The sequence below is a fragment of the Notothenia rossii genome (genome assembly GCF_949606895.1).
Source record: "Notothenia rossii genome assembly, chromosome: 9".
NCBI lineage: Eukaryota > Metazoa > Chordata > Actinopteri > Perciformes > Nototheniidae > Notothenia > Notothenia rossii.
In genome coordinates, this window is record NC_136907.1 from 44,810,031 (window position 1) to 44,834,283 (window position 24,253).

The following is a 24,253-nucleotide window of genomic DNA, read 5'->3' on the forward strand; positions in this document are numbered from 1 at the left end:
TGTAATGTAGCTATTGATTAAAGTTGCAAAATATATGCACTGGAGTAATAGTCGTTGACTATTTTTCTACAAAATGTAGTTGGGTAAAAGTGTAAAGTAGCATTATGCAAAAATACTAAATTTCTCAAAAGTACAAGTAGCTCAGATTTGTACATAAGTACAGTCATTGAGTATATGTACTTAATTACATTTCACCACTGGCTCTGGCGTGTATATTACATACAAGTGGTTACTAGATCAATGTAATACATGGTAGGTGTTGTAATATAAGATTGAATATTGATTGGGATTTAGTAATGTTAAGGTTGAGATCTTTAAAGCATAGGTCAACAGCTTTCAAAGTCTGTCTGACAAAACTCATACATATGGAAGTGAAACAGGGTTTGATTGCTCTGTATATAACATGTATATATTCCTCCTGTTCATACTGGACACCTGCTTGAGCAGTATTGATTCAGAAAGTTTGTTTCTGTTACATTGGATGTTATACTTGTTGGTTTCTGTTACATTGGATGTTATACTTGTTGGTTTCTGATGTTCATCCTCTCTGTAGCTACACAACAGGACAGCACCTGGAGACTCTCGGGTTGGAGACGACTACAACCTTCCTCACTGGATCAACCACAGGTTAAACATTCAGCTGATAAATAAATATACATTTTCATTCTATGCAAAGCTGATGATTTGCATCTTTTTCTTCCACACCTGCAGCTTCTACACCTCCAAAAGTCAGAACTCTTGCAGCTCCTTTACTCCTCGAATCAAACTGGCCGGACGCAAGGTGCATCCACATTTGATCACGGACTGTTGAGTGACTTTAACAAATTCAAAAAGTTATTTTTTGCATGTTTTGACTTGTTAAATCTACATTTCTTGTAGCTTCATGCTGAGAAATTCAAGAGCAGCAAGGAACACAGTAAGTTACAACCCGTTGCCTCTCTGAGCTCTTTCGAATCTCTAGAATGCCAGGGGTGGCCTGTTTCACCACTGTCAAATATATCTCAGCATCTCCTGGATTATTTAGATATTCATTGTTGTCATTATATAATTGCCTCTGACATTGGTTATCTCCTGACTTTCCTCAAGTGCCACAATGAGGTTGATTTGTGCAATGGCTTTACAGTTGATGGAAGGATTGCTATAAAACAGGGAGCCTTGGATACATCTTAATGATGCTAAACCTCTTCCAGCTCTCTGCGCTCCAAAGGACTCTGAAAACAGCCTCCCTATTCAGGTGGACTACGACGCCCATGATGCTCAGGTGTTCAGACTGCCTGGCCCTTCACGAATTCAGAGGAGCACCAACTTCAGGTACCTTACTACACTAAACTAGCTTTAGTTAGACACACAGTACACCCTGTGTGGTTCCACGGCTTACTTTGGCTATATGAAAGTTGCGCAACTTTAACCAGGCATTTGTGTGACTATCTACTCATTCAAAGTATTTATGGTGAATAATGAATATGCTATACATCTTGAGTCTTCCCCGACGTGGAGTTTTATTTTAATTTGAAAAGCATTCTTCAATTGAACACACCAAAAACAAAACAAGTACTATTTAGTCTGTTGGCTCTAAATCTTGATATTAATACATCAAAATGGCTTCGTGGTTGGGAACAATCATCCATATAACACGAGAGAACCTTAACGTCAGGAAATCTTCTACTTACGCCGCTAGGTTCCAAACACTGTCAATTAAAACTGACAAAATATTAATTTATGGGGAATATGCATCAGGGAACGCCACTGGCATACTATTAGAGTTATCCTTGTGGACCTCCAACCCTGGTGATCAATGACTGTGTGTCTTTCAGAATGGGTCGAGACAGAGAGGCGAGTGGGACCAGTGGGAGGAAGAGCTGGGGCTCGGTGGAGGTCAGTGCGAGCATCGGAGCGTCGCCTCCTGTTCGCTCTGCGGGGCCGGAGGAGCAGCGCAGCCTGGCCTCTGACGACAGCCTGGGCCCCGTGTCCAACATGCTGCTCATCCCCCGCATGCCTCTTGTCCAGTATGAAGTCAGCAGCTCCCTGGGATACACCAGCACCAGAGGTAACTGATTCACATCCAAGACGGATAGATTGGAGGTATGAGGTACTTATCCAGGGTCAGTGTATTATCTGTGGTAAATGACAAAAGGAATTCTCCCACCTTGGAGAAACAGCCAGGCATACCACACTAATTTAAAGGAATGTATGGGGGGCAAGAGTACAATTTTAGTAGACACTACATTTCTTATATTTTCATCACTCTACCTTGCCTTTAGAAAGCCATTTTTGACAACACAATTAAAGCTGGTATAGTCATCTATGCTCTTATAAGACACCAGACTCTTTGACAAAAAAAGTCATTTCAACTTGCTAAACATGGATATTGCTGATCAACCACTGATCCGTAAGTTTGTTTGTGTTATTGTGTGACTTCCAACTAACCCCTTTATATCACCAGTCACACAAGAACATCAACAAATCGATCAAGGCAAAAGTACACCAGAAACTTCCATAGTCTGCAAGATAAATGACTGTAATTTTCAATGGAGGCTTGTGGCTTCCAAGAGATGATAGTTAACGCCTTGAGTTCCCTGTAGGCAAGGGCTGGCCAGATCAAATACCAAAATATAGAGTAAACTGATGTTGAATATTTTTGGTGTGTCTGACCTTTTGGTGGAAAAAAACATGTTTATCTGCTTTCCCTGTTAAACAAATGTTATTGCTAAGTATCTCATACAGCAACACTTCAGAATATCTGAATTGTCCCTTAAAGGGAAACACTTACAAGGGATCTGTTTGCTCCACCGTTTTCCTTTCTCCACTCCATTCTCCTTTTCTGCTGTGTTGTTCAGAGTTGTTGGAGAAGATGATGGACTCTCAGCGGGACTCCAGTGCCCCTGGCAGGTTCACCGTGGGAAGTGCTGAGTCCACCCTGCACATCCGCCCCGGAGGGTACACCCCCCAAAGAGCACTCATTAACCCCTTCACGCCGTCCAGGATGCCCATGAAGCTCACCTCCAACCGGCGGCGCTGGATGCACACCTTCCCTGTTGGTGAGGGAACACACACACAACACGCATACACACACACACACACACACACACACACACACACACACACACACACACACACACACACACACACACACACACACACACACACACACACACACACACACACATACACATACACATACACATACACACACACACCACATGTGTATTAAAAAATACAATTTCTGATCATTTCAATTCACTTATTTTTGGCAACTTCCTTCCCCTTTAACTCAAGGCATCACATTATTTTGGGATGAGTAAGAAGTAAATGAATGCAGTAATGCTGGTATTTATCCAAACATCAGACTGTGAGTGTTGTTCTGTAGGTCCTTCTGGAGAGGCTATCCAGATCCATCACCAGACCAGACAGAACATGGCTGAGCTGCAGGGCAGTCAGCAGAGAGACCCCGCCCACACCTCCGCTGAGCTGCTGGAGCTGGCGTATCACGAGGCTACTGGAAGGTTAGCCCCACCTTCCACAAGGAACAAACACCTGCTTTTGTAAATAAATGCATCTTAAAGCACAAGAAGAAGAAGAGTCGGATGATGAAACCTTTTTTATTTGTCACACATACATGCACACAGCACACACAGTGAAATATGTCCTCTGCTTTTAACCCATCCTTGTACTAGGAGCAGTCACAGACAGGGACATGAATGTTTATTATTTCCCTTTATATTCTAGGCGGACAGTCTCTAGGCATGCAGGAGAGAACGGCCTTTACATCGGTGGAGGGATGGAGGAGTTCACCGGGAGTCCAGGGAGCAACAATAGTGGTGATATGTCTGCTCAAAAACAATATGCTTTACTTGCAGTGACAAAAGAACACCAGACTTATAGCAAGGATTTCTTTTTGAGTAAATGTTGGCGATATTTTATAAATGAGACACACTATTGCACTGGGTTATAAGTTCCTTTATCATTCCACCCTCTGAAAATAGTCCCCAACAAATGCATTATTTCCTCCTTTAAAGTAACTTTTGTTAAATCTTTTCAATTTTTGGGCAATACATTTGTTTTAACAATGAACCAACCTTATCCTTTCAAAATGAGGATTGAGCCATGTTCAGCTAAAAAAAAAAGTAATTCAAAGAGCTGCAACAGTTAGTCAATTAATTGGTAGGAAATAAATAATTGCCAACCATTTTTAAAACAAAAAAAGTGCCATAAACGTATAAGTTCCAGCTTCTCAAACGTGAGGATTTGCTGCTTTTCTGTCTTGTATATGACAGTAAATCAAGTTGGGTTTAAAACTACACTCTATGGTTTAGAATATTGCACAACATAAAAAATGTTTTTACACATTACTTTGGACTATGGGAAACTGCTATATTCAATTTGCTCCTTTTTGAGATTGAAAATAATTGTCAGATTACTTGAAAAATATATTATTTGTTGGTTGCACCCTCTAAAATATTGTTCCTGTCTTTCTATATGTTTAATTGTGATCTCTGTATAGGAACCATAAACAATCGCGGCTCCACATTTGAAGACGTTTCCCTCAACGGTGCCGATCCAAGTGAGTCCATCTCGTCCCTATGAAAACATAAATTATAAGTATGTAAAAAAAACTCAGGATCGGGTTGTGATTCATAATCACCATACTGATAAGGGCAGATAACCTTTGGTGGTGTCCTTAACCTGTGAGGGTCATTCAGTTGTGGCAGGCAGGTTTCTGTGGGCGTCTGTCTCCAGGGGTCTCAGGTATAAACAACTACAGGTCATGTGGCTTGGGTTCCCCCTCCTCCTCCCTCTGTCACCTCTCTTTCTCTGTCCCACTCTTTCCTTCCTCATCTCTGGGCCTTCTGTTGATCTTAAGTCTCATGACGAAATATGACCATGTCTACAACTCCTTTAATTAATGAGCATAATTTTCCTTCACGGTAATCTGTTTGCATTCACAGAGCCTTGTGTATATATAGATCACTCCTGCATGGCAGTTTCTCTTGATTGATTGTAAATGGGACCTTCTGTTAAAAAAAGTCTGTCTTGCACACCATTTTTAGGAGTTGGCTCACCAGCTGTATGTCTGCATGATGTGATTCTCTTCTTAAATTCACTATACAGGTTGCACCTTTCCTGAGATCTTGACACATTGTAGGAGACATTTATGTTGACGGTTAGCATGTCATATTGTTTTAAGTTATATCCTGCTGTATTGTTTTAGTGGTGGTGATTAGATGCAAAGGTAGGTATAAATAGGGGCATTGTTGATAGGTAGAGAAGGGCATATGTAGAGGGAACGCACTCAGTTCTAACACGTTTTTACACGTCCCAATGTCCTTTTCTGGTTGCCATTGTAGGGATTGTACACGGACAAATGACAGAATTTCCAGTATTTATATCCAGTATAGTTTGAGGTTAATCAGGGCCCGAGCACAAAAGGGCCAATTCGCCAATTATACATCCCTGTGCATCTAATCCTTGCCACCTAGTTTCCAAAAAAATACTGCAGGACAAAACTCAACAAAAAATATGACGTTCCAACAATATACATAAACGGCTCTTGCACACATTTTCACTTGCTTGTGAGTGATGTTGATCTCAGACTGTCACCGGGCTACAATCTGCATGTCTGATCACTGCACCTCTACTCCAGGCTGCTCAGGAATCACCAGTAAAGTAACACGTTCTGTTTGTTCTGCCCCTCTCTTCTACTCTCTTCTTTGTTTGTCTTCACTCTTTTGTTTCCACCTTCACGTCTTCATCCTATCCCCTCCTGTCTTTATTTATTACACCCCTGTGCTTCCCCTTCCTCCCTATATCCTTCCCTGCCCCCCCACACATGTACCTCTCCACTCTGGGTACATGCACTTGTCTTTGCTGTGGGGATGTTTTGTATGTGTGTGTGTGTGGGTGCCCCTGAAGCCCTGCTGCTGTCTGCACCCCCGACAGTGCCCAGCTTCTGCTGCACAGTGGGGGTGGATTGGAAGTCTCTGACCACCCCAGCCTGCCTCCCCCTCACCACGGACTACTTCCCAGACCGGCAGGCGCTGCAGAACGACTACACAGAGGGCTGCTACGACCTGCTGCCCCACAGCGACCTGGAGAGGTAGGAGGCTCCTGTCTGCGGAGAACTGCTCTGTGTATAAGTCTGAGACACTCGTCAGCTGGTCATACATTCACTGGCACAATGCTGTAACTTCATTTAATGATATGGAGGACATTTTACTTTTCAAATCCTTTTTGGTTCTACTACATTTTTATTTTCATGGTTGATTTTTCTACTAAAAGTATTGAGAAAAGAGTCAGTGGACTCAGGTTCGATTGCGGCCTGTGGAAAATTTCTGCATATCATCACCTGTCTCTCTTTCGAAACCATTAACAAAAAAAAAATCATATTTGTATAAAAGTAATACAAAAGTATAACATCTTTTAGACTACTGGCATTTCTTATGGCACCTTCACATTTCAGGAAAAATAAAACAAAAACTATTCTAATTTCCAATATGGACACTATTTTCCCATGTTTTCGTGTCTAAGGCCTGGACACACCAGGCCGATTTTGGCCGTCGATGGGCGTCAGGCCGACGATGAGCGTCGACACGCCCTACTCAGATTGCTGTATCCCGCACCGTTCTGTCTTTTCAGCCGTGCCAACACCTTTTCGGCCGAAAACCCACCGATTCGACATGTTGCAGTCGGCCAAAGGCTGTCGGCAAAAGAAATCACTCTGATTGGCTGCTAGCAAATCAGTGCAGGAGAAGCGAAACGGAAGTGAGGGACCCAAACAAACTATTAAGAAGGCAAATCTGAGATTTCATTTAAAGTGGACCTATCGTGCTATATTTGAATAATATAGTGTAGGGCCATGCGTCAATACGATAAGGTATATTTATACGTTTAAAAAAAAAGATTACCATACAGATCATGCATTTTAGCCATGACTAATTTCGCTCTATTTGCTCTCCTCCAGCCCCGTCTTTGCATGAGCTGCAGCTGACCACGCCCCCCTGCAAAGGAGGGGGGCGAGGCACGAGCGTCATGTTACCATGCTGTTACCATGCCAGGGCAACCTCTCATTCCCCTGATAGGTGGAGAGTTGCCCATATACTAAGCGGAGCTCCTTGTTTCTGACGTCAGAGAATTTTCAAATCTGTATCAGTCTGTATTGGATCCGTTGAAGCCCCGTTTTTAGAGATTTGGGAAAAGAGAGAGGGTTGTGTTTTCTGAGACTTGGTGAGTTCCCTGACACACCGGGTACACATATTCATGTATAAAAGACGTACAAAAGTGCATTTTGCAGGATAGGTCCCCTTTAACTCCAGCTCTCGACACAGGTTCGGGAAAACCCCATGAGCTTCTCGCTGTAGAGTGAAAATGGAACGCACACGCTATTTGTTGTTTGTTTATATCACACGCAGTCTGTTCTTCTTCTCTCGGTTATCTCGCAATCTGTCTTCCGGTTGTTGCCTCTTTTGAATGACGAATACACACTACCGCCGCCTGCTGATAAGGAGAGTTATTGCCACTCACGCATGCGCAGTTCATACGTGCTTCTTGGCCGTCGGCTGAAGTCTTTGCGGTGTGTTCCAGTGCGACACATGGCCAGGAAGCAGAGACGCGAGGCGACACAACAGTCGGGGGTCCGTCTGTGTCAGTTCTTTGGTGTCAGCTTGGTGTGTCCGGGCCTTTAAGTGACTAATCACAATAATCAAGAAATTGACATAATAGGCATTATGTTAAGCCATGTTCTTGGAAATCTTTTTGATGCTTTCTCTACTCATGCAGAACAAACTCTGGCAACACCAGCACTCTCTCAAATATATGTTTCCATCGTTTTACCCCTCTAACAAGTCAACACTCGCTAAATTTCAAAACATCTCCTTGCGAGAGCCTTTTTAGACACAATGTCACCCAGAAAGGATCATGTTAAAGGTACAAAAAAATGTATTATTTCTCTGCAGGATCCCTTTCCATAATGTTGTCGGGTACTTAATATCAATCTGAGCCTGTGAGATGCAATAATGTGCACATTTAGTGGAGATACATACTATTGCCTCATTGGAGATCAGTTCAGCCCCAGCGAAAGCTCTCAATAGTGGAGCAATTTTTAAGAAGAGCGTCGCCATTAGTCATTTAGATGAAAATAAATGGGAAAATAGGGTCCAAGTTGAAAATGACAGAAGTTACACTTTGATCAATCGTTATAGGACGCTAGGATTGAGGATCAATAAAATCATTGGGGAAAACACTGGTATAAAGAAGAAAATACAGCATTAGCTTTCATAAAGTTCACATGATTAACTAGGGTTAGTGCATATTTTAAAATAAATGTTTTACCTGCTAGGCAGAATCACATGTAATTATGTTCCTTTGAAAACAACCAAGCTAATAACAACTCAAGTGTCTTTGAGCATTATGAAAGCGCTATAAAAATCCCATGTATTATTATTATTATTATTATTATTATTATTATTATTATTATTATGAATAAAAGGTAATACGAGTCATATGAGTTTTCCTGTCCAAATTATCAGAATAAGTGTTGATGTGTTTCTGTGTGTTTCCAGGCGTGAAGATGAAGCTCCGGTGATGAGTGCGGGTCAGGTGTTTGAGGAGTTCATCTGTCAGAGGTTGATGCAGGGCTACCAGATCATCGTGCAGCCCAACAACAGGAAGCCGCAGCCGCCCGCCAACACCCCGCTGGGCAGCAGCCCCCTCTACTCCAGGGGTGAGCTCATGTTTCATTTAACTTGCTGTCTACATATATTTATTTCAAATCCTTAACATTTCAAGATTTTCTACTGTGTTCTCACACCAAAGTGATCTTACTTTATTATTATTATTTCAGATTTCGCTTGCGATTAGGTACTTCTAAGTTGTTCGTATAGAGTTCTTGTTGTAGAATATTAATGCCACAAACTGTCTCATGTGGCATTAATTTCCTGGTTGTGTGTCCTCGTCCTCCTCTGGTTTTAGGTCTAGTTTCTCTGCGGCGGGCCGACGTGGAGGAGACGGTGTACTGGCTCAGTATGGGTCGCACCTTCCATAAAGTTTGCCTCAAAGACAAGATCATCACTGCCACTCGCTACCTGCCCAAGTGAGTACCCCCAACCCCAAAGAACTCTGCAAGGCTGCATTATTTTACCATTGAACCTCTCAAATAGAGAATAAGTATCTCCAGAGAAGTTAGGCATACGTGTGCACTCACGTGTCCCATCCTGTATGAAAACACAACACTCACAGTAAAACAATTAAGTTGTCTTTTAAAAAAGTGAAAAGGATTTAAAGTGGAGAGAATTTAAAGAAGAGATGAAGCCTTCATTTTTAACAGTTTTAGTTTTTTAAAGGTCCCCTTTAACGGCTCGTTGTAGCTCCAATAGCTCCAGCCCCCACCCTCCCTGTGAGCACAGTGTGCTCTGATTGGTCGGGACGTTGTGAATCGCGCTGAGCTCCGTGGAGGTGTGGTTTCCTTGTTTAGCGACAGCCAAACTCATCCTAAGCACACACAAACTCACAGCCGAAGTAAAAACAATAAGTGTGGCTTGATATTGAGTAAGAAAAAGGTTGATAAACGCTGTGAGAATGGGTCTGCAGAGAGATTTTCGCCACAATCCCAACTGTCTGTTATCAGCCTGCAGCCAGGGAGGAGAAATCAGCAGAGCTGCCTGCACTGAGTGTGTGTGTGAGGAAGTCCGTGGATTGGTCAATTTGGACCAATCAGCGGGGGCTTCACGTAACGGCTCCGCGGACGTAACGTAACAGCTCCACGGATTGGTCCATTTGGTTCCGGGTAACGCATGACCGTATCGCGTCATAGCTCTGGGCGCGGCTACTGGCCATTCCTTCGTCACAATACCCAGGAAGTAAACAATGGACAATGACTTATCTTCAACGAGGCGTTTTGGGGAGGTATTTTCTGTGTTAGAGTTTTACTCACTACAGGGTGTACTTTGAGGCTTTTTACTCTGCAGACCGTTTACATGCATAAAAATCTTCATAACACACAAGGGGACGGGTAATAACCGGAAAAGCATGACATGGGGCCTTTAAGTCAGACCTGCAGTTTCCTGTTTTAGCCAATTCAAAATGTCTCTCTGTAAAAAAATTATTATTATAAATTACAGCATAGAGTATATTAAAAATGTTGTAACCTTTTTCATGGAAAATTGAAGTTTGTTCATAATAAAACATCGACTATTAACTTGTCTCTAAAACTGCACAGCATTACAGGACATTTCTTTTTGCAGTTTCTCCACAACTTATTTTTGCAAGAATACGTTTCGTCATCTCCACTCACAATGCAGAACTTCAACACCAGTGGCGAGCCGTGACTTTTATACCTAGGCCCGCTGACCCCCCCAGGCCCGTGGTGCAAAACGCATCAATGACAGCGACCCTCTCTACCACACAAAACAACACCATTTATATAAACACCTATCATGACAGGGCACCCACAGCCAAGTAACAATTAAACATGAATGAAGTCTGAACGGCGGCCCACATTGAAAATGACTGAGGCCTACCTTTGATGATCAAATGACTTAAACACAAAGTCCATGCTCCTGTCCTTTTGGATGAAGTTGATGGCGGGTCATTCAGCTGATCCTTTGCCACTCCAGTTTATCATTGCAACTCAATCTTGAAAATGACTCGGTTAATAATTTCGCAACAATGTCATCACTATCACTGAAATGAGCCATCATGAACAAACTTATGCTAATCATAAATCTATCGATCATAAATCTATCGATTCGATTTATGATTAGAAAATTATAAAAGTAGGGTAAACATGTGGATATTATCCGGCTGAAGAAAACGTGCATTTATCTAACAGATTTGTTTTCCACAGACCTTATTTCGAGCTATTTTCCCAAATCCTAAGGAGAAATTCCATTGCTTTTTTGTCGAGGGAACCCGAGCGCAGCTTACTTTCGGGTTTTAGGACGCGTCACTGCACCACTTTATACACATGTATAAACCTCACAGCGGGCGGAACTTGTCATAAAGTCCGCGAAAATAAAGCCAACCCATTTAGAGGGACGATATGATTGGCCAATTGTACTGTCATTTGACATTACTCTCTCTGAGTTACTATAGCCTTAATATAGACTTTACATCAGGACAGTAAGGCTTGGTCCACACAGCGGCGTGCGTTGAAGCTTGCCGGTGGGCGTGTCTGAAACTCGACCAACAACCAATCACATGAATCTCCCGCCCCTGACACACAAGCAGCAGTTTGATTGGCTAGAGCAGGGCTTCTCAAACTCCGGACCGAACTGCAAATCAATCCGGACCGAACCCTGTGTCCCATTTATACAAAAAAAAAAGAAAAGAATTTCTGATTCTGATGTAAATTAAAGTGGACCTATTATGCTATATTGGAAACATATATTGTAGGGCCATACCTATACAAAACATGTCTGTGAAGTTTTTTGCTTAAAATACCAAACAGATCACCCATTGTAGCCATGCCTCATACTGCTGATACCCCTCTTTTGCAGCCCTGTTAGAGAAATGTGGATTTTGTGTCCTTAGCTTTAAAAAAATAAAAAGAGGAGGCGGAGCAAATGCCTGATCTGAATTCTACCGGAGATAAAGTTAAATTCTGCTGTGATAAAACGCCATCCTGTTCTAAACCACATCAAAGATTTTTTATGAAACAGTATGGAGCTTTACTGGCATTGATCCGGACCATTGAACTTGTATACAATTCACAAGTGGACCTTTAACAAAAAAGTTTGAGTACTCCTGGGCTAGAGCTTGTACTGGCATATGATTTGATTGGCTGATGCTTCTGCCGAGGCTTCAAAAGTTGAACTTTTGCCGCTGCGTGCGTCGAAAGCTTCACCATTCACTTTGAATAGGGTGACGTCACTTTTCGCCGAACTGCGTTGTTGGAAGCGAAGCGGAGCTTTGCTGGCGTGGCTCGCTGCAAAAGTTGAGAAATGTTCAACTTTTGAAGCTTCTGAAGCTTCAGTGGAAGCGACAGCCAATCAAATCCCGTTTATGCAAATCTGCCAGTACAAGCGCTAGCCAATCAAACCGCGTGTATGCTGGGAGAGACACACCGCAGCTCATTTCCTCATATTCCAAAAAATGGAGGAGAAATTAATCATAGTGGTAGGGAATCACCCGGTCTTGTACGATCAGTCCCTGTTCACCTACCTGTATACAAACCGGAGGAGCCAGGCATGGAGGGAGGTGGCAGAGATAGTGGGTGAAACTGGTAGGTTTTCGCCTGTTTGGGGAGTTAACATCCGGTTTACTTCGTATGTATATCGGGGGCGGGAGATTCATGTAATTGGTTGTTGGTCGCCTTGCTCGCGAGAACTCCCCAAGCTTCAGACACGCTCACCGCCAAGCTTAAACGCACGCCGCTGTGTGGACGGGCCGCAACTCGCAGAGAGGGCCAGGCGAGCTTGTTTCATTTAACCCTTCACATTCAAACAGAAACTGAACAGGCAGATTCATAGGATTTATTTCTTTGGAAATGTTATTTTAAATACAATTAAATCAAATTATTTTTGGTCAAACTAATGAAAAATATAACATATTTAAAAAAAAAAAAGAGATTTAAAAAGTGTCAAAGAATATTTCTGTCTTTACTTCTAGATATTTAACCTTTCTGGCTGTTGACGTTTACGACCAACCCTGAGTCTGTTATCTCCCGTAAGGAATGTGCTAATGCAGTCATGTGATCTTTTTTTGTGATCAGTTTTACTATCGGTCATAGAGGGTTTTATGACTGTGAGAACGCTGGCTTTCTAAGCCCCACAGACAGGTGATTGAGTATTTCCAGATGTCGGGGATGTCTCCAGTGTTCCCAGTGTTTACGCACCGTCCCCCAATATGTGGATTAACTCTCTGTAAACTAGTTAAAAGGTCTATCGACAGATAGGCTGGTCAGATTTGACTTGGCAAACCACCCGTGCAGTCAGAGTCTCTGGCTGCTGTGACTTGTGATGTGAATTTCTCCGGCCGATACTTGGATTAAACATCAGTGTTTGACATCAAAGATCCTGCTCGTCCCGTGCAGGGCCGTGGGAAGTAGGGGTGCTGAGGGTGCTGCATCACCCCCTGGTGGAGGACAGGGGATATGCACTTCCTCAAGATTAAATACAAATATAATACCAAAAAATAAATGGAATTTTCAGCCTTGATGTAACAACATTCATAATTAAGTAAAGATAACACCCTTTTCACCTTGGTTACATTTTCCATTTGCCCTGTACGATGGCTTATCAGGCGCCCGCAGCTCACAGCCAGCGTGAAAGAGAGAGAGATATATAGATGGATAGACAGAGAGAGGGGGTGCACCGGTACCGGCAGGGATTGTTGTTAGCTTCTGCTGCGCTAACGGATATAAGAAGCTGTTTCGACAATAATGTGGAGGGAGAGTTCTGTCCTGTCAGACTGAGAGGCTCAGTGAGGTAAAGGACTCTGAGGGTTTAGATAGTTCACTTTAGTCTAAGTTGTCTCAGTGGGTCTCAAACGTTTTGATCACAATTGATGTAAACAAATATTTCCAAGGCACACCTTTATAATTATTAGGATAAATAAAAACAGTATTGCGTGTTGTATACTATACAGATGGAGCACTGAATTTCGGACTCCAGCTTACAGCTTCCTGTCTACCACCAGCCAAAGACCAGTATAGAGGAATGTTAAGCCCTCCCACTATTTTCCAAGTGGGCGTTGCCAGATTTTCAATTTCAGGTTTTAACCAGGAGATGGCGCTTCATTCACAAATACAGAAAGACAAGTTTCATGGACTTTCAGTTGTGTTTTGAAGAGCATTTGAACACATCAATATTTTAGATCAACTAAAGTATATCTAATCTTGTAATTCAATAATATATAGTCTTTATATATTAAATAATCATAATTATAATTTAAATGTTTACATTACACTTCTTTATTTGTTATGCTCATACTTTAACCTTTACAATCGTTTGCTTTAATATGCAGTATATTTTTGTGTTTGCTTCCTCCTGCTCCCTTTCGGACACATACTGTATGATTTATTATTATTATTAATATGAAGATATTATTAAGATAAGATAAGATGTTACTTTATTGATTGAACATTTTAGTTTAGAATGTGCTGTCCCACGGTGATTCAGAAGGCTCACAGGTCACATTCCGACCATTATTTAAAACAATAGGTGCTTTCACACCTTCTACAGTTTGATTTGTATAGAGGGAGCTCTGTCAGTTTTCGAATTACTCATTTGCTTTCGGGGAGCCCTATTTTTCAGAGCACATCCTGCTACTAAATATGTCACACGCACGCTCTGTTGACTGGCGCAGCAGCGCGGATGCGATCAATTGCTATAAAAACACTCTTCTACTAATACAGACGGTGTCACTATGCCGGCGGATGTGGCCGTTGTTGAAGCCTCTTCAGGCTCCGCATCGGCAGGCCTCTCCCTCGGTGTGGAGCTGTCAAACTCGACCCTAACGCCGCTTACAGCCGGCCAACTAAAAGTTGTTTTCCGTTCACGTTGTCATTTTTAGACTCCTTCGCTTCTTTGCTTGTGAATCCAAAAGCTGTGACGCTTGGCGGTTTTCGTTTTGCCATATTTTTTTATTACACAGCCAGAGTTAAAAAAATATCAATATGAACATTTCAAATACCGCGCCGGCATCACCGCCATAATCATAGAAACGTAAGTAAGAATGCAGCGCCGCCACATACAGATGGCAACACCCAGACATATTCACAAATATAAAACAAATATTCAGAAACTGTAATGAACAATAACTATTATTTATTTCAAGAACTGTTATTTACAGAAACTCAACATTTCTAATCTGTGTGACACAAATATGCACGACTGATTTGGGCTCCCCCTATTTATCTCAAAGTCAGCCTTCAGGGGAGCTCCCTCCCTCTTCGGGGGAGCCAAGCTCCTCCTAGCTCCCCCCCATTTCGAACAGTGTCTGTGGCTGAATGGCCAGCGATTAGGTGCGGCGCATTTGTCATAGGTGATCAGAGCTAACTGCCTGCCGTCAGATTTCATTTAAAAAACAGATCTGATTTTAAGACTATTTCTGCGCTCATAAAGAATGATAAGAATAAGAATAATGCGTATTGAACTGGTTTCATTAATTAGTGAGTTTATTTAATACTAGAACCGCCAATCGGGTCAATTTGTGTGATGTGTTGTTGTGTGTGTGCATTGTAACTTTTTTTCAATAAAATATTAAAGTCTCCCAGTCCCTGACTTTTCCTGAAAGTGTGTTATGTAGCACCCTATGTTGTTAAAAATTGCATTCTAATAGCGGGATTTGACGGGTTTAGGTAGGCCTATACAAAAACCTCTGGCGGTTCTAGTGTTAAGGTAATTAGGTACAGTAGAAGCCCTTTTTTTATCAGTAACGAATTTAGCAGTTGAACATAAAAGTCAACTAACTGAGGGTCACTTGCAATGACAGTGTTGTGTCAAACTGTAAGCTTGTCACTCAGAGTAACCTACCGTTAATTTAGCTGCTGGAGAAGAAAGATCAAGGGGGGAGGGGGGGAGAGAGCTGTGGTTGATGGGCCATTAGTTGTGTAAATACACAGCTGAGAGCTGCCGTTTCATTCAGACTGTTTAAAAAACTGTAACAACGGACTATTTTTCTTAGCGGATGCATGTCAATTTAAATCAATACATACAACTATTTTTTAAATCAATACATACAACTATTTTTTAAATCAATAAAAAAAAATAATAATAAGTGTATTATGTTGTTACATCGTTTCAGATGTTATGTTTCAGTTGTGCTCTGTCTATGTTCAGTGATGCAAACTTGTCACCTTTCGGCGAAATTCGCCGTTTTGAATCCAAAATAAATCGTTTGTGTGATTCATGTAGATCTGCAATACAAATATTTTTGGGGTATTGGGGGGGGGGCTGGGACCCGGAGTAATCTGCGGCCGTGAGCTGTTATGTGCCATCATGACACGCATGGTGTTCTTTTTTTATATATTATAATGAAGTACGAGCTGTGTGCACGAGTCTTCCTGCCTGTCGGCTCTGCTCATGGATGTATAATAAGGCTCTGCTGCTCCGAGATGATGGTCTAGCTTCAGCAGCTACATTACCTACGGGTGCGTTCGTTAATATTAACTGTGCGTCCGGAGTCACTGTGGCACAGAGACTGGACCGCTGGTGAACAGCTGTTAGAACGGGCTGTTCAGGTGTTCAGAGCAGAGCTCCCTGTCGGAGCGGCAGAGCGTGATGTGAACTGAAAAGTTTTTCTGTGGCAATATTATTTAAGGAATCGTTGAGCTAGCTAGCTAGCATACATTGTCACTATCTGCTAACGTTAGCTTTAGCCTTCTATTTCTAATAGTTTTTTTCATAGGCTATAAACAGAGGTGGTATAAGTATATATATTGAACTTGAGTAAAAGTAGAAGTACTCAGATCTTGTACTTGAGTAAAAGTAATAGTCCCAGAGTGTAGGAATACTCTGTTACAGTAAAAGTCCTGCATTCAAAATGTTCCTCAAGTAAAAGTAGAAAAGTATTATCATCAAAATATAGTGAAAGTAGCGACAGTAAAACTAGTCATTGTGCAGATTGGTCCATTTCAGAATAATAGATATGATATGTTTTATAATGATTGATCATGAAAGTGTTCTCAAAGCTGCTAAAGGTGCAGCTAGTTTGAATGACTTTGTATACTGCAGGGTAGCTTGTGGATTTACTCCAGGTGGAACTAAAGTCTGATTTAACACTTGATTATATTTCACTTAATTAATCCAGATCTGTGAAGTAACTAAAGGTATTAAATACATGTAGTGGAGTCAAAGTACACCATGTACCTCTGAACTGTAGTGGAGTAGAATAACAAAGTAGCAAAACATTGAAATACTTAAATAAAGTACAAGTATCTCAAAATTGTGCCCAATTATAGTACTTGTTGAGTTTATGAACTTAGTTACTTTACACCAGGGGTGTCAAACTCATTTTCACCGAGGGCCACATCAGCATAATCGTTGCCCTCAAAGGGCCAGATGTAACTTATAAATGTAACTAAATGCAATGTAAAATAAATGTAACTACTCCTTAATGTTAAATAACTCTGAATTTATTACTTATTCAAGTTACAAATATTACATATATTTGCATAGATGTAAAAAATATGTTTGCTTGTTGCTCTGTTATTATAACATAAATCCTTTTAATTTGTCAGGTTATGAAACCCATATTACTCCATCAATCAACGATCAAACTATCCAAGTGAATAAAGAAAAATAACATCAAACACAAGTTATGACATTAACTTTGTTCAAAACTTGAAATAACAAATAACTGTAAAACCAACAATTGTGAGCTGCTAAGAACATGTGTGACAGATGTAGCATTTTACAAAAACAAATGGCTGCACACAGCCTTGCAGGGGGCATACATCCAACTCATGAGAGATGGTTTGATTACAGTAAACATTTGTTTGCATAAACACATAAAACCTGCAAACACTAAATACATTGCTACACATATAAAGTAGTATATGTAATAAACTCAAAATAACAAAATAAGGGTTGTCTCAGTCCACAACTATATTGGTCAAGTTTTTAGGTTAGTTTTTGATGAGGAGATGCTGCCTGTCCTTGAACACACCATGTGGATCCCCTCTCCACCATCCTCATCCATTGATCATGTTCTGTAAATAACAAACACAAAACAAAATGCAAACACAATCATTACATTGCACATAGTTTAACTATTGTTCTTCTTGGTTGAATTGCATTTTATTATATATTATTAGGTTTTTTCAAATGCTTACCAATGTGTTTTCTGACCAGATGTCTGACACCGTTTTTCCGTGGCCAGTGTGTCAATGTCTGGTTTTAGGTCCTGTGCTGTAGCAATCCGTAGAACAGCGTGGAGGTTGTCGTCAGTGATGCGTGATCTGTGCTTGTTTTTGTTTAGATTCATTATTGAAAACATCTGTTCGCACAGATAGGTGCTCCCAAACATAGACAGAACACGGGCAGCATGAAGTCGAAGCTGTGGCATGAAAGCAGGGGGCAGTAGACGGTAAAAGTCCTGGATTGTAACATCCTGGAACTTTGCTCTCAGGCCACTATCGCTTTGAAGCTCTATTAACTCCATCTGAAGTTGTTGGGGTGCAGTGCACACGTCGGTGGTGAAAGGACTAGCAAAGATGGCAAATCCAGAGTGCTGTGCTCTGAAGTCAGAGAAGCGCCGATCAAACTCATTCATCAACAGGCTCAGTTTGGTAGCTAACTGAGCACATGAGAAAGTACCGGGACATGAGGCTGAGATGCTCTGAGAAACAGGAAAGTGGGCAAGATTGTCCTGTTTCACTTGGCACATCCATAGGTCAAGTTTACGCTGGAAAGCCGTGTCGGACATCTGCGTGATGACATGTTTGCGTCCCTGCAGCTTCTGATTCAGTTGGGCGAGATGTTCGGTTATGTCACACAACATAGCAAAGTCACACAGCCAGTTTGGATCTGACAGTTCAGACAAGGGTTTTCCTTTACTCTACATGAAAAGAGCAATGTCTTCCCTAAGCTCAAAAAATCGTTTGAGGACTTTGCTCCTACTCAGCCACCTTACTTCTGTATGGTACGGCACGTCTCCGTGCTCCGAGCCCATCTCCTGCAAGAACAGCTGGAACTGACGATGATTCAGGCCACGCGCCCGAATGAAGTTCACTGTCTTCATGACCGTGGTCACTATATCATCCATCCCCAGCACCTTCCCGCACAAAGCTTCTTGATGGATAATGCAATGATACGTTATCAGAGGCGTGTGACAGTTACTTTCTTGCATTTTCTCCTTCATTAGTCCAACCAAGCCCACTTTTCTTCCACACATTGCAGGTGCACCGTCTGTAGTTAATCCCACCAAGTTTTCCCAGGGCAATGCGTTTTTACTGACGGACTTCTCCACCGCATCAAAAATGTCCCGTCCCGTTGTGGTCCCATGCATGGCAGCCACATCCAACAGCTCCTCAGTGACAGAGAGGTCCGACTTCACGCCTCTAATAAAAATAGATAGCTGCGCTGTATCCGTGTTGTCTGTGCTTTCATCAACAGCTAATGAAAAAGCTATGTAGCTGCGTGTCTCTTCGGCCAGCTGTGTTGCCAGGTTTCCTGCTAGTTCCTTAACTCGGTCCGCGATGGTGTTTCTTGATAAACTGACATTTTTAAAAGTCTGTATCTGGTCGGGACACACCTGCTCACAGACCTTCAGCATGCACTGCTTCAAAAACGCTCCCTCTGAAAAAGACTTTGAAGCGCGGGCGATTTCTTCAGCCACAACAAAGCTAGCTTTCACTGCCGCATTGTTTTTGGTTGTGGCTTTCGCGAACACATTCTGCTGCGATCGCAGTTTGCCTTTTAATTCTTGGGCAATTTGTTGTTTTTCTTGATGGCTAAATTTGGCATACTTACCTCCGTGTTTGGTCTCAAAATGCCGACGTAGATTGTACTTTTTGACAACCGCCACCGCCTCATAACACAAAAGACATACCGGTTTTTCTCCTTGAAGCACAAACATGTATTCGCCTTCCCATCTTTCTTGAAACACCCTTCCATCTGCATCAATTTTTCTCTTCCAGGACATTTTGGGATCATTATTTGTATTTCTCAATTCCACTTGTTGGGAAAATCGCATCGATGTGGAAACACTGCAGTCTAGTGGCGGGATGCCGTCACTTCGCGGGTAACATAATCGCAAGTATTGTGGGAAATGTAGTTTTTGGTCACTGCACGCATTTGACTTATTTATTTTTAGACAATCAGACCTATTAAGCTCTCGCGGGCCACATAAAATGACGTGGCGGGCCACATTTGGCCCGCGGGCCTTGAGTTTGACACGTCTGCTTTACACCATGTGGCTATAAAGATAAAAAGACTTAAGCCTTGCACAGAGGCCTGAAAATACATTTTCAAAATGCTCAACAGTGCTGCCAAAATTATAAACGGACTGCTCCACAATTTGAAATAAATGCTTTTATATATTTCTATTATGTGACTCTTTGGCGTTTCTATTATTATTAACACTGCTGCTTTAGTTGTTCTGACTGCTAAAATCCTCTGTCATTCCGTGGGGTGGGGGAGCCGGGGGCTCGGATCCTTGTCACCTTTTTCATACCTGATGAGTTTGCATCCCTGTATGTTAAAAAGCCTCAGTCACCTTAATTAATGTAATAAAAACATCTCAGGTCAGTAACACTCAAAGCTAAATGTGCAATACCATGTTCAGCTATGTTACTATTTATAATGTTATTGTTTCAGAAGATGTACATATTGAAATGATTTCTTAACTTACAGTAGGCTATTTTTTACAATGTGTGTTGGAAGGATTTATTAAATTACAATGAATATTGTCATTGTTGAAGGCTTTTAGAGAAGGGTGAACTATAAGCCTGAATTACATAAAATGTTAAACCTAAAAACATAAAAGCCACAATAAATAAGTCACAATTATTGTAGTTATTTTTACCTCCCGTATTGCTTTCAACCCACCAGCTTTTATGGTGTTGTTACGTCACTAACTGTAAGCTTGTCACATACAGTCTATGGTCACTCAGAGTAACCTACTGTTCATTTAGCTGCTGGAGAAGAAAGATCAGGGGGGGAGGGGGGGAGAGAGCTGTGGTTGATGGGCCATTAGTTGTGTAAATACACAGCTGAGAGCTGCCGTTTCATTCAGACTGTTTAAAAAACTGTAACAACGGACTATTTTTCTTAGCGGATGCATGTGAATTTAAATCAATACATACAACTATTTTTTAAATCAATAAAAACATTTTCTAAATCCATAAAAGCATTTCAATTAATATTGGGAGTCATGTCGTTACTTTGTTGAGAATGTGGCCATGTAATAAGCGGGATAATTTGCAGCGACTTGTTCTTTATGGGGAAAATAACACCCTTCATCCAGATGAGGATCCCTCCGCTACACTTTGGGATCCTGATCGACCGACGAAGCTCCATTAAAATATACATATTTTTGGTGAATTACTGAGTTTAGGCACGTTAATAACGTTTTAATGAAGTTGAATACAGTATATTCATATATGTCAGTAATTTCATGTCAATTCGGCGAACATAAACATAAATGATCGTGGTGAAGATGATGATTAAATTAGGATTAAAAATCGAGAGCCGGGCTGCATTTCCTGCCGTTCGTTTTTTTCGAATAACAAAATTATTTTGTTAAATAACAACATGTTGATGTTTTGTAAATGATTACATGTGTCTTATTTAGCACAGAGTATGATATCCGTGACATATGGATCTTAACAAAGTTCCGCTGTACATCCAGCGTACTGTATCTGACTTTATTTCACATGAGCTCCAGTGTGGAACCCCACTGCACCTCCTGGTGGATCAATGATCCATTGCAGCTGGCTTCATTATAAATACATTGATCTATCACGGGGGCGGTCTCAAGTCAAGCTGGAGGTTTTCCCTTGAGCGAGGGCAGATCACGTACCAATCACGGCCCTCGCGTTTCAAACTGTCCGAAATGAATCGCTCCATCTGTATATACAGTAACAGAACATATTGTTTAAAACTGGAGAGATTTAAAAATATGCATAAATAAATGTTAACTGGTAAAAGAAGATATAAATGAACGACAAAAATAAAATAAGTTAGCCTACATTTATTTGTTATTGGCTATGGTAGGTTATTGGTTATGTTCACATACTTATTTGATTATTAAAATGCAAACCGATCTTTTTCACAAGGTTGTTTTAGAGTTGTACCCCCTAGATCAGTCTCTAGTAATTGGGCGCTCAAAGTGCACCAGATTGAAGCATTTTACTTTAAAATGTTAAAAAAAAATCTTCCCGGGGGGGCGCCCCCGGACCCCCCTAGAGGATGTGAAGTCAACCCCCCAATTAAAACATGTTCATGCAATACTAAATACATTTGAAGCCTTTTTATATAAGCTGTCCACCATGTCAATACGTTTCTCTTTTTGTAGTGTATTGGTCCTTTGTAGAGGTTTTTCATTGGCAGCTAAAATCTTGCCGGGCAGCAAATTGGTCATAACCGGCCCTGGTATCATCCCCACAGCACCCCCCATTTTAAACATTTTCCCACGGCTATTGTCCCGTGTCTCCTTCATGAGTCGGTGGCTCCCTCTGCATTGCTACACAGAAGTTTCCTCCACAAAAATAAATGTTGTTTTTTAATGTTTTCAAATATAGTTTTTTTTGAATATCTTAAGCCCTCAGAGAGGGCCCTGACGGCTCGCCACTGTTCAACACTGAGGAAAAGCTGCTGCTGTAATTCAGCTGCCTCAACCTCAGTCTGCTGTGTGTGTGAGGGAGGAAATGTCAGCCATGTCCTGAGCTCTAAATCATCCGTTTGAAAGGTCCCATGTCATGTTTTTCCGGTTATTACCCGTCCCCTTGTGTGTTATGAAGTTTTTTCTGCATGTAAACGGTCTGCAGAGTCACAAACCCTCAAAGTACACCCTGTAGCGAGTACCCAGAAGGCCTCGTTGGAGATTTCTCTTTTTCTTCCTGGGTACAGTGACGTGACCATACCTAAATGGACCAATCCATGGAGATCCTCACACACACACACTCTCTCAGCGGCGAAACTGTTACGCGCTGGGGGGTGCTAGTGGAGCCTCGCAGCGGCGAAACTGTGGCGCACTTACACTGTAGGTGCGCCGCGTTTGGTTGGGGGGGTGCCGGTGCTAGTAGAGCCTCGCAGATGTGGGTGCTGTCTCGCAGACCCCACGCAGCAAGCAGGAAATGAACCCAGCTCACACTGTCCGCTCCTCACAGCAGTGAGCCACGCAACGTCCCGCCGACACGGCACCCAGACCCCACGCAGCATTCTCATCTCGTTTGTCATTTTCTGGTTGCTAAGGCCATTGTAACACATAATCACTGATGTTCCGCTGTAACGGTGGTGGACTCATCAGAACAGAGTGGGCCAGCTGACCAATCAGAGCACAGTGGGCTCACAGGGAGGGAGGGGTGGGGGGGGGGGCAGGAGCTCCAACAAGCCGTTTAGGACAGAGAGTGAATACACATACTATACAGAGATGCTGTATGAGAAACCAATGTGAGTTTGGACAATTGCACAATATAAATCTATTTTAGTAGACCTCAAAAATGGAATTATGATCAGTGTAAATGGCCATGACATTGGACCTTTAAGTGTTTTTCCCTGCATGTCATCCCTCATCTCTTTCCCCTGCCATCTAACTACTATCAATATATAATACAAAAGACAACTGTGTGTGTGTGTGTGTGTGTGTGTGTGTGTGTGTGTGTGTGTGTGTGTGTGTGTGTGTGTGTGTGTGTGTGTGTGTGTGTGTGTGTGTGTGTGTGTGTGTGTGTGTGTGTGTGTGTGTGTGTGTGTGTGTGTGTGTGTGTGTGTGTGTGTGTGTGTGTGTGTGTGTGTGTGTGTGTGTGTGTGTGTGTGTGTGTGTGTGTGTGTGTGTGTGTGTGTGTGTGTGTGTGTGTGTGTGTGTGTGTGTGTGTGTGTGTGTGAGGTACCCGTACGAGTCGGCACAGATCCAGTACAGCTACAGTCTGTGTCCTCCACACTCTGATGCTCAGTTTGTGTCCTGCTGGGTGGAGTTTGGCCATGAGAGGCTGGAGGAGTACAAGTGGAACTACCTGGATCAGTACATCTGCTCCGCAGGCTCTGAAGACTTCAGGTGCACACAAACACTGACACAACATGTGTTTCTTTTGTACATGTTAATGGAAATGTTATAATTATGTGTTATTATTCGTTTTTAACTTATATTTTAAACCTCCTGTCATGCTCTTTTCTCCTCCCTTACTTTACTGTTCCCCAAAAAAAACATGAATCATCACCCTTTCTAAACAATGTCAGACTACTGGTGTATCTGATTACCTACATTGAATATACAAAGAATAGACACTGAAAATGTATTCCAAAAACCACAGGGTTGACATTAATTTCCTATGACGTCATTTTTGACCGGGAACACCATAACATTACATGCCATTGTTAGACACTTTTATCCAAAGCAACTTACATACATTCAGTACTGTGGACAATCCCCACAGGAGGAATTTTGGGTGAAGTGTCTCAGGGACACAACGACATGCTGACTGCAGTGGGACTGGAACTTGCTATCCCCTGATTCGAAAGTCCAGCACACTATCCACTGAGCCACAGCCTCCCATAAGTGTTACAAAGTTGACTAACCCACTCAAATTCAATGAAAGTCTTGATCAGTAATTGTATATGTTCCAATGCCTACTGTGGAGGATATCATAAGGCCTTGAAGC

General features: G+C 42.0%; 2 protein-coding genes across 6 annotated transcripts in view; one reads left to right on the plus strand and one right to left on the minus strand.

The window, feature by feature from the left end:
• Positions 1-24,253, plus strand: part of depdc5 (DEP domain containing 5, GATOR1 subcomplex subunit) — a 69,992-nt gene that overhangs the window by 10,653 nt on the left and 35,086 nt on the right. For 3 of the 5 annotated variants that reach the window (XM_079649381.1, XM_079649382.1, XM_079649380.1), the window contains exons 17-29: positions 554-627; positions 712-781; positions 880-916; positions 1,191-1,311; positions 1,815-2,047; positions 2,838-3,038; positions 3,368-3,503; positions 3,727-3,818; positions 4,502-4,561; positions 5,899-6,094; positions 8,556-8,716; positions 8,965-9,085; positions 23,482-23,649. In XM_079649381.1, the coding sequence (XP_079505507.1) occupies positions 554-627; positions 712-781; positions 880-916; positions 1,191-1,311; positions 1,815-2,047; positions 2,838-3,038; positions 3,368-3,503; positions 3,727-3,818; positions 4,502-4,561; positions 5,899-6,094; positions 8,556-8,716; positions 8,965-9,085; positions 23,482-23,649 (1,670 nt within the window). The remainder of the gene's footprint in view (positions 1-553; positions 628-711; positions 782-879; positions 917-1,190; positions 1,312-1,814; positions 2,048-2,837; positions 3,039-3,367; positions 3,504-3,726; positions 3,819-4,501; positions 4,562-5,898; positions 6,095-8,555; positions 8,717-8,964; positions 9,086-23,481; positions 23,650-24,253) is intronic. The other 2 variants (XM_079649383.1, XM_079649384.1) reach the window with 1 other exon arrangement.
• LOC307018897 (general transcription factor II-I repeat domain-containing protein 2-like) lies at positions 17,142-20,566 on the minus strand. The gene is made up of 2 exons (XM_079649398.1): positions 17,768-20,566; positions 17,142-17,644 (listed from the first exon to the last, which is right to left on the minus strand). The coding sequence occupies exon 1, from the start codon at positions 19,627-19,629 to the stop codon at positions 18,493-18,495; it is 1,137 nt and encodes a 378-aa protein (XP_079505524.1). The 5' UTR covers positions 19,630-20,566; the 3' UTR covers positions 17,142-17,644; positions 17,768-18,492.

What these genes read in the sequence shown, in the direction of transcription:
- LOC307018897 (XM_079649398.1), bottom strand. Translation starts at nt 19,629, where the DNA reads ATGCGATTTTCCCAACAAGTGGAATTGAGAAATACAAATAATGATCCC.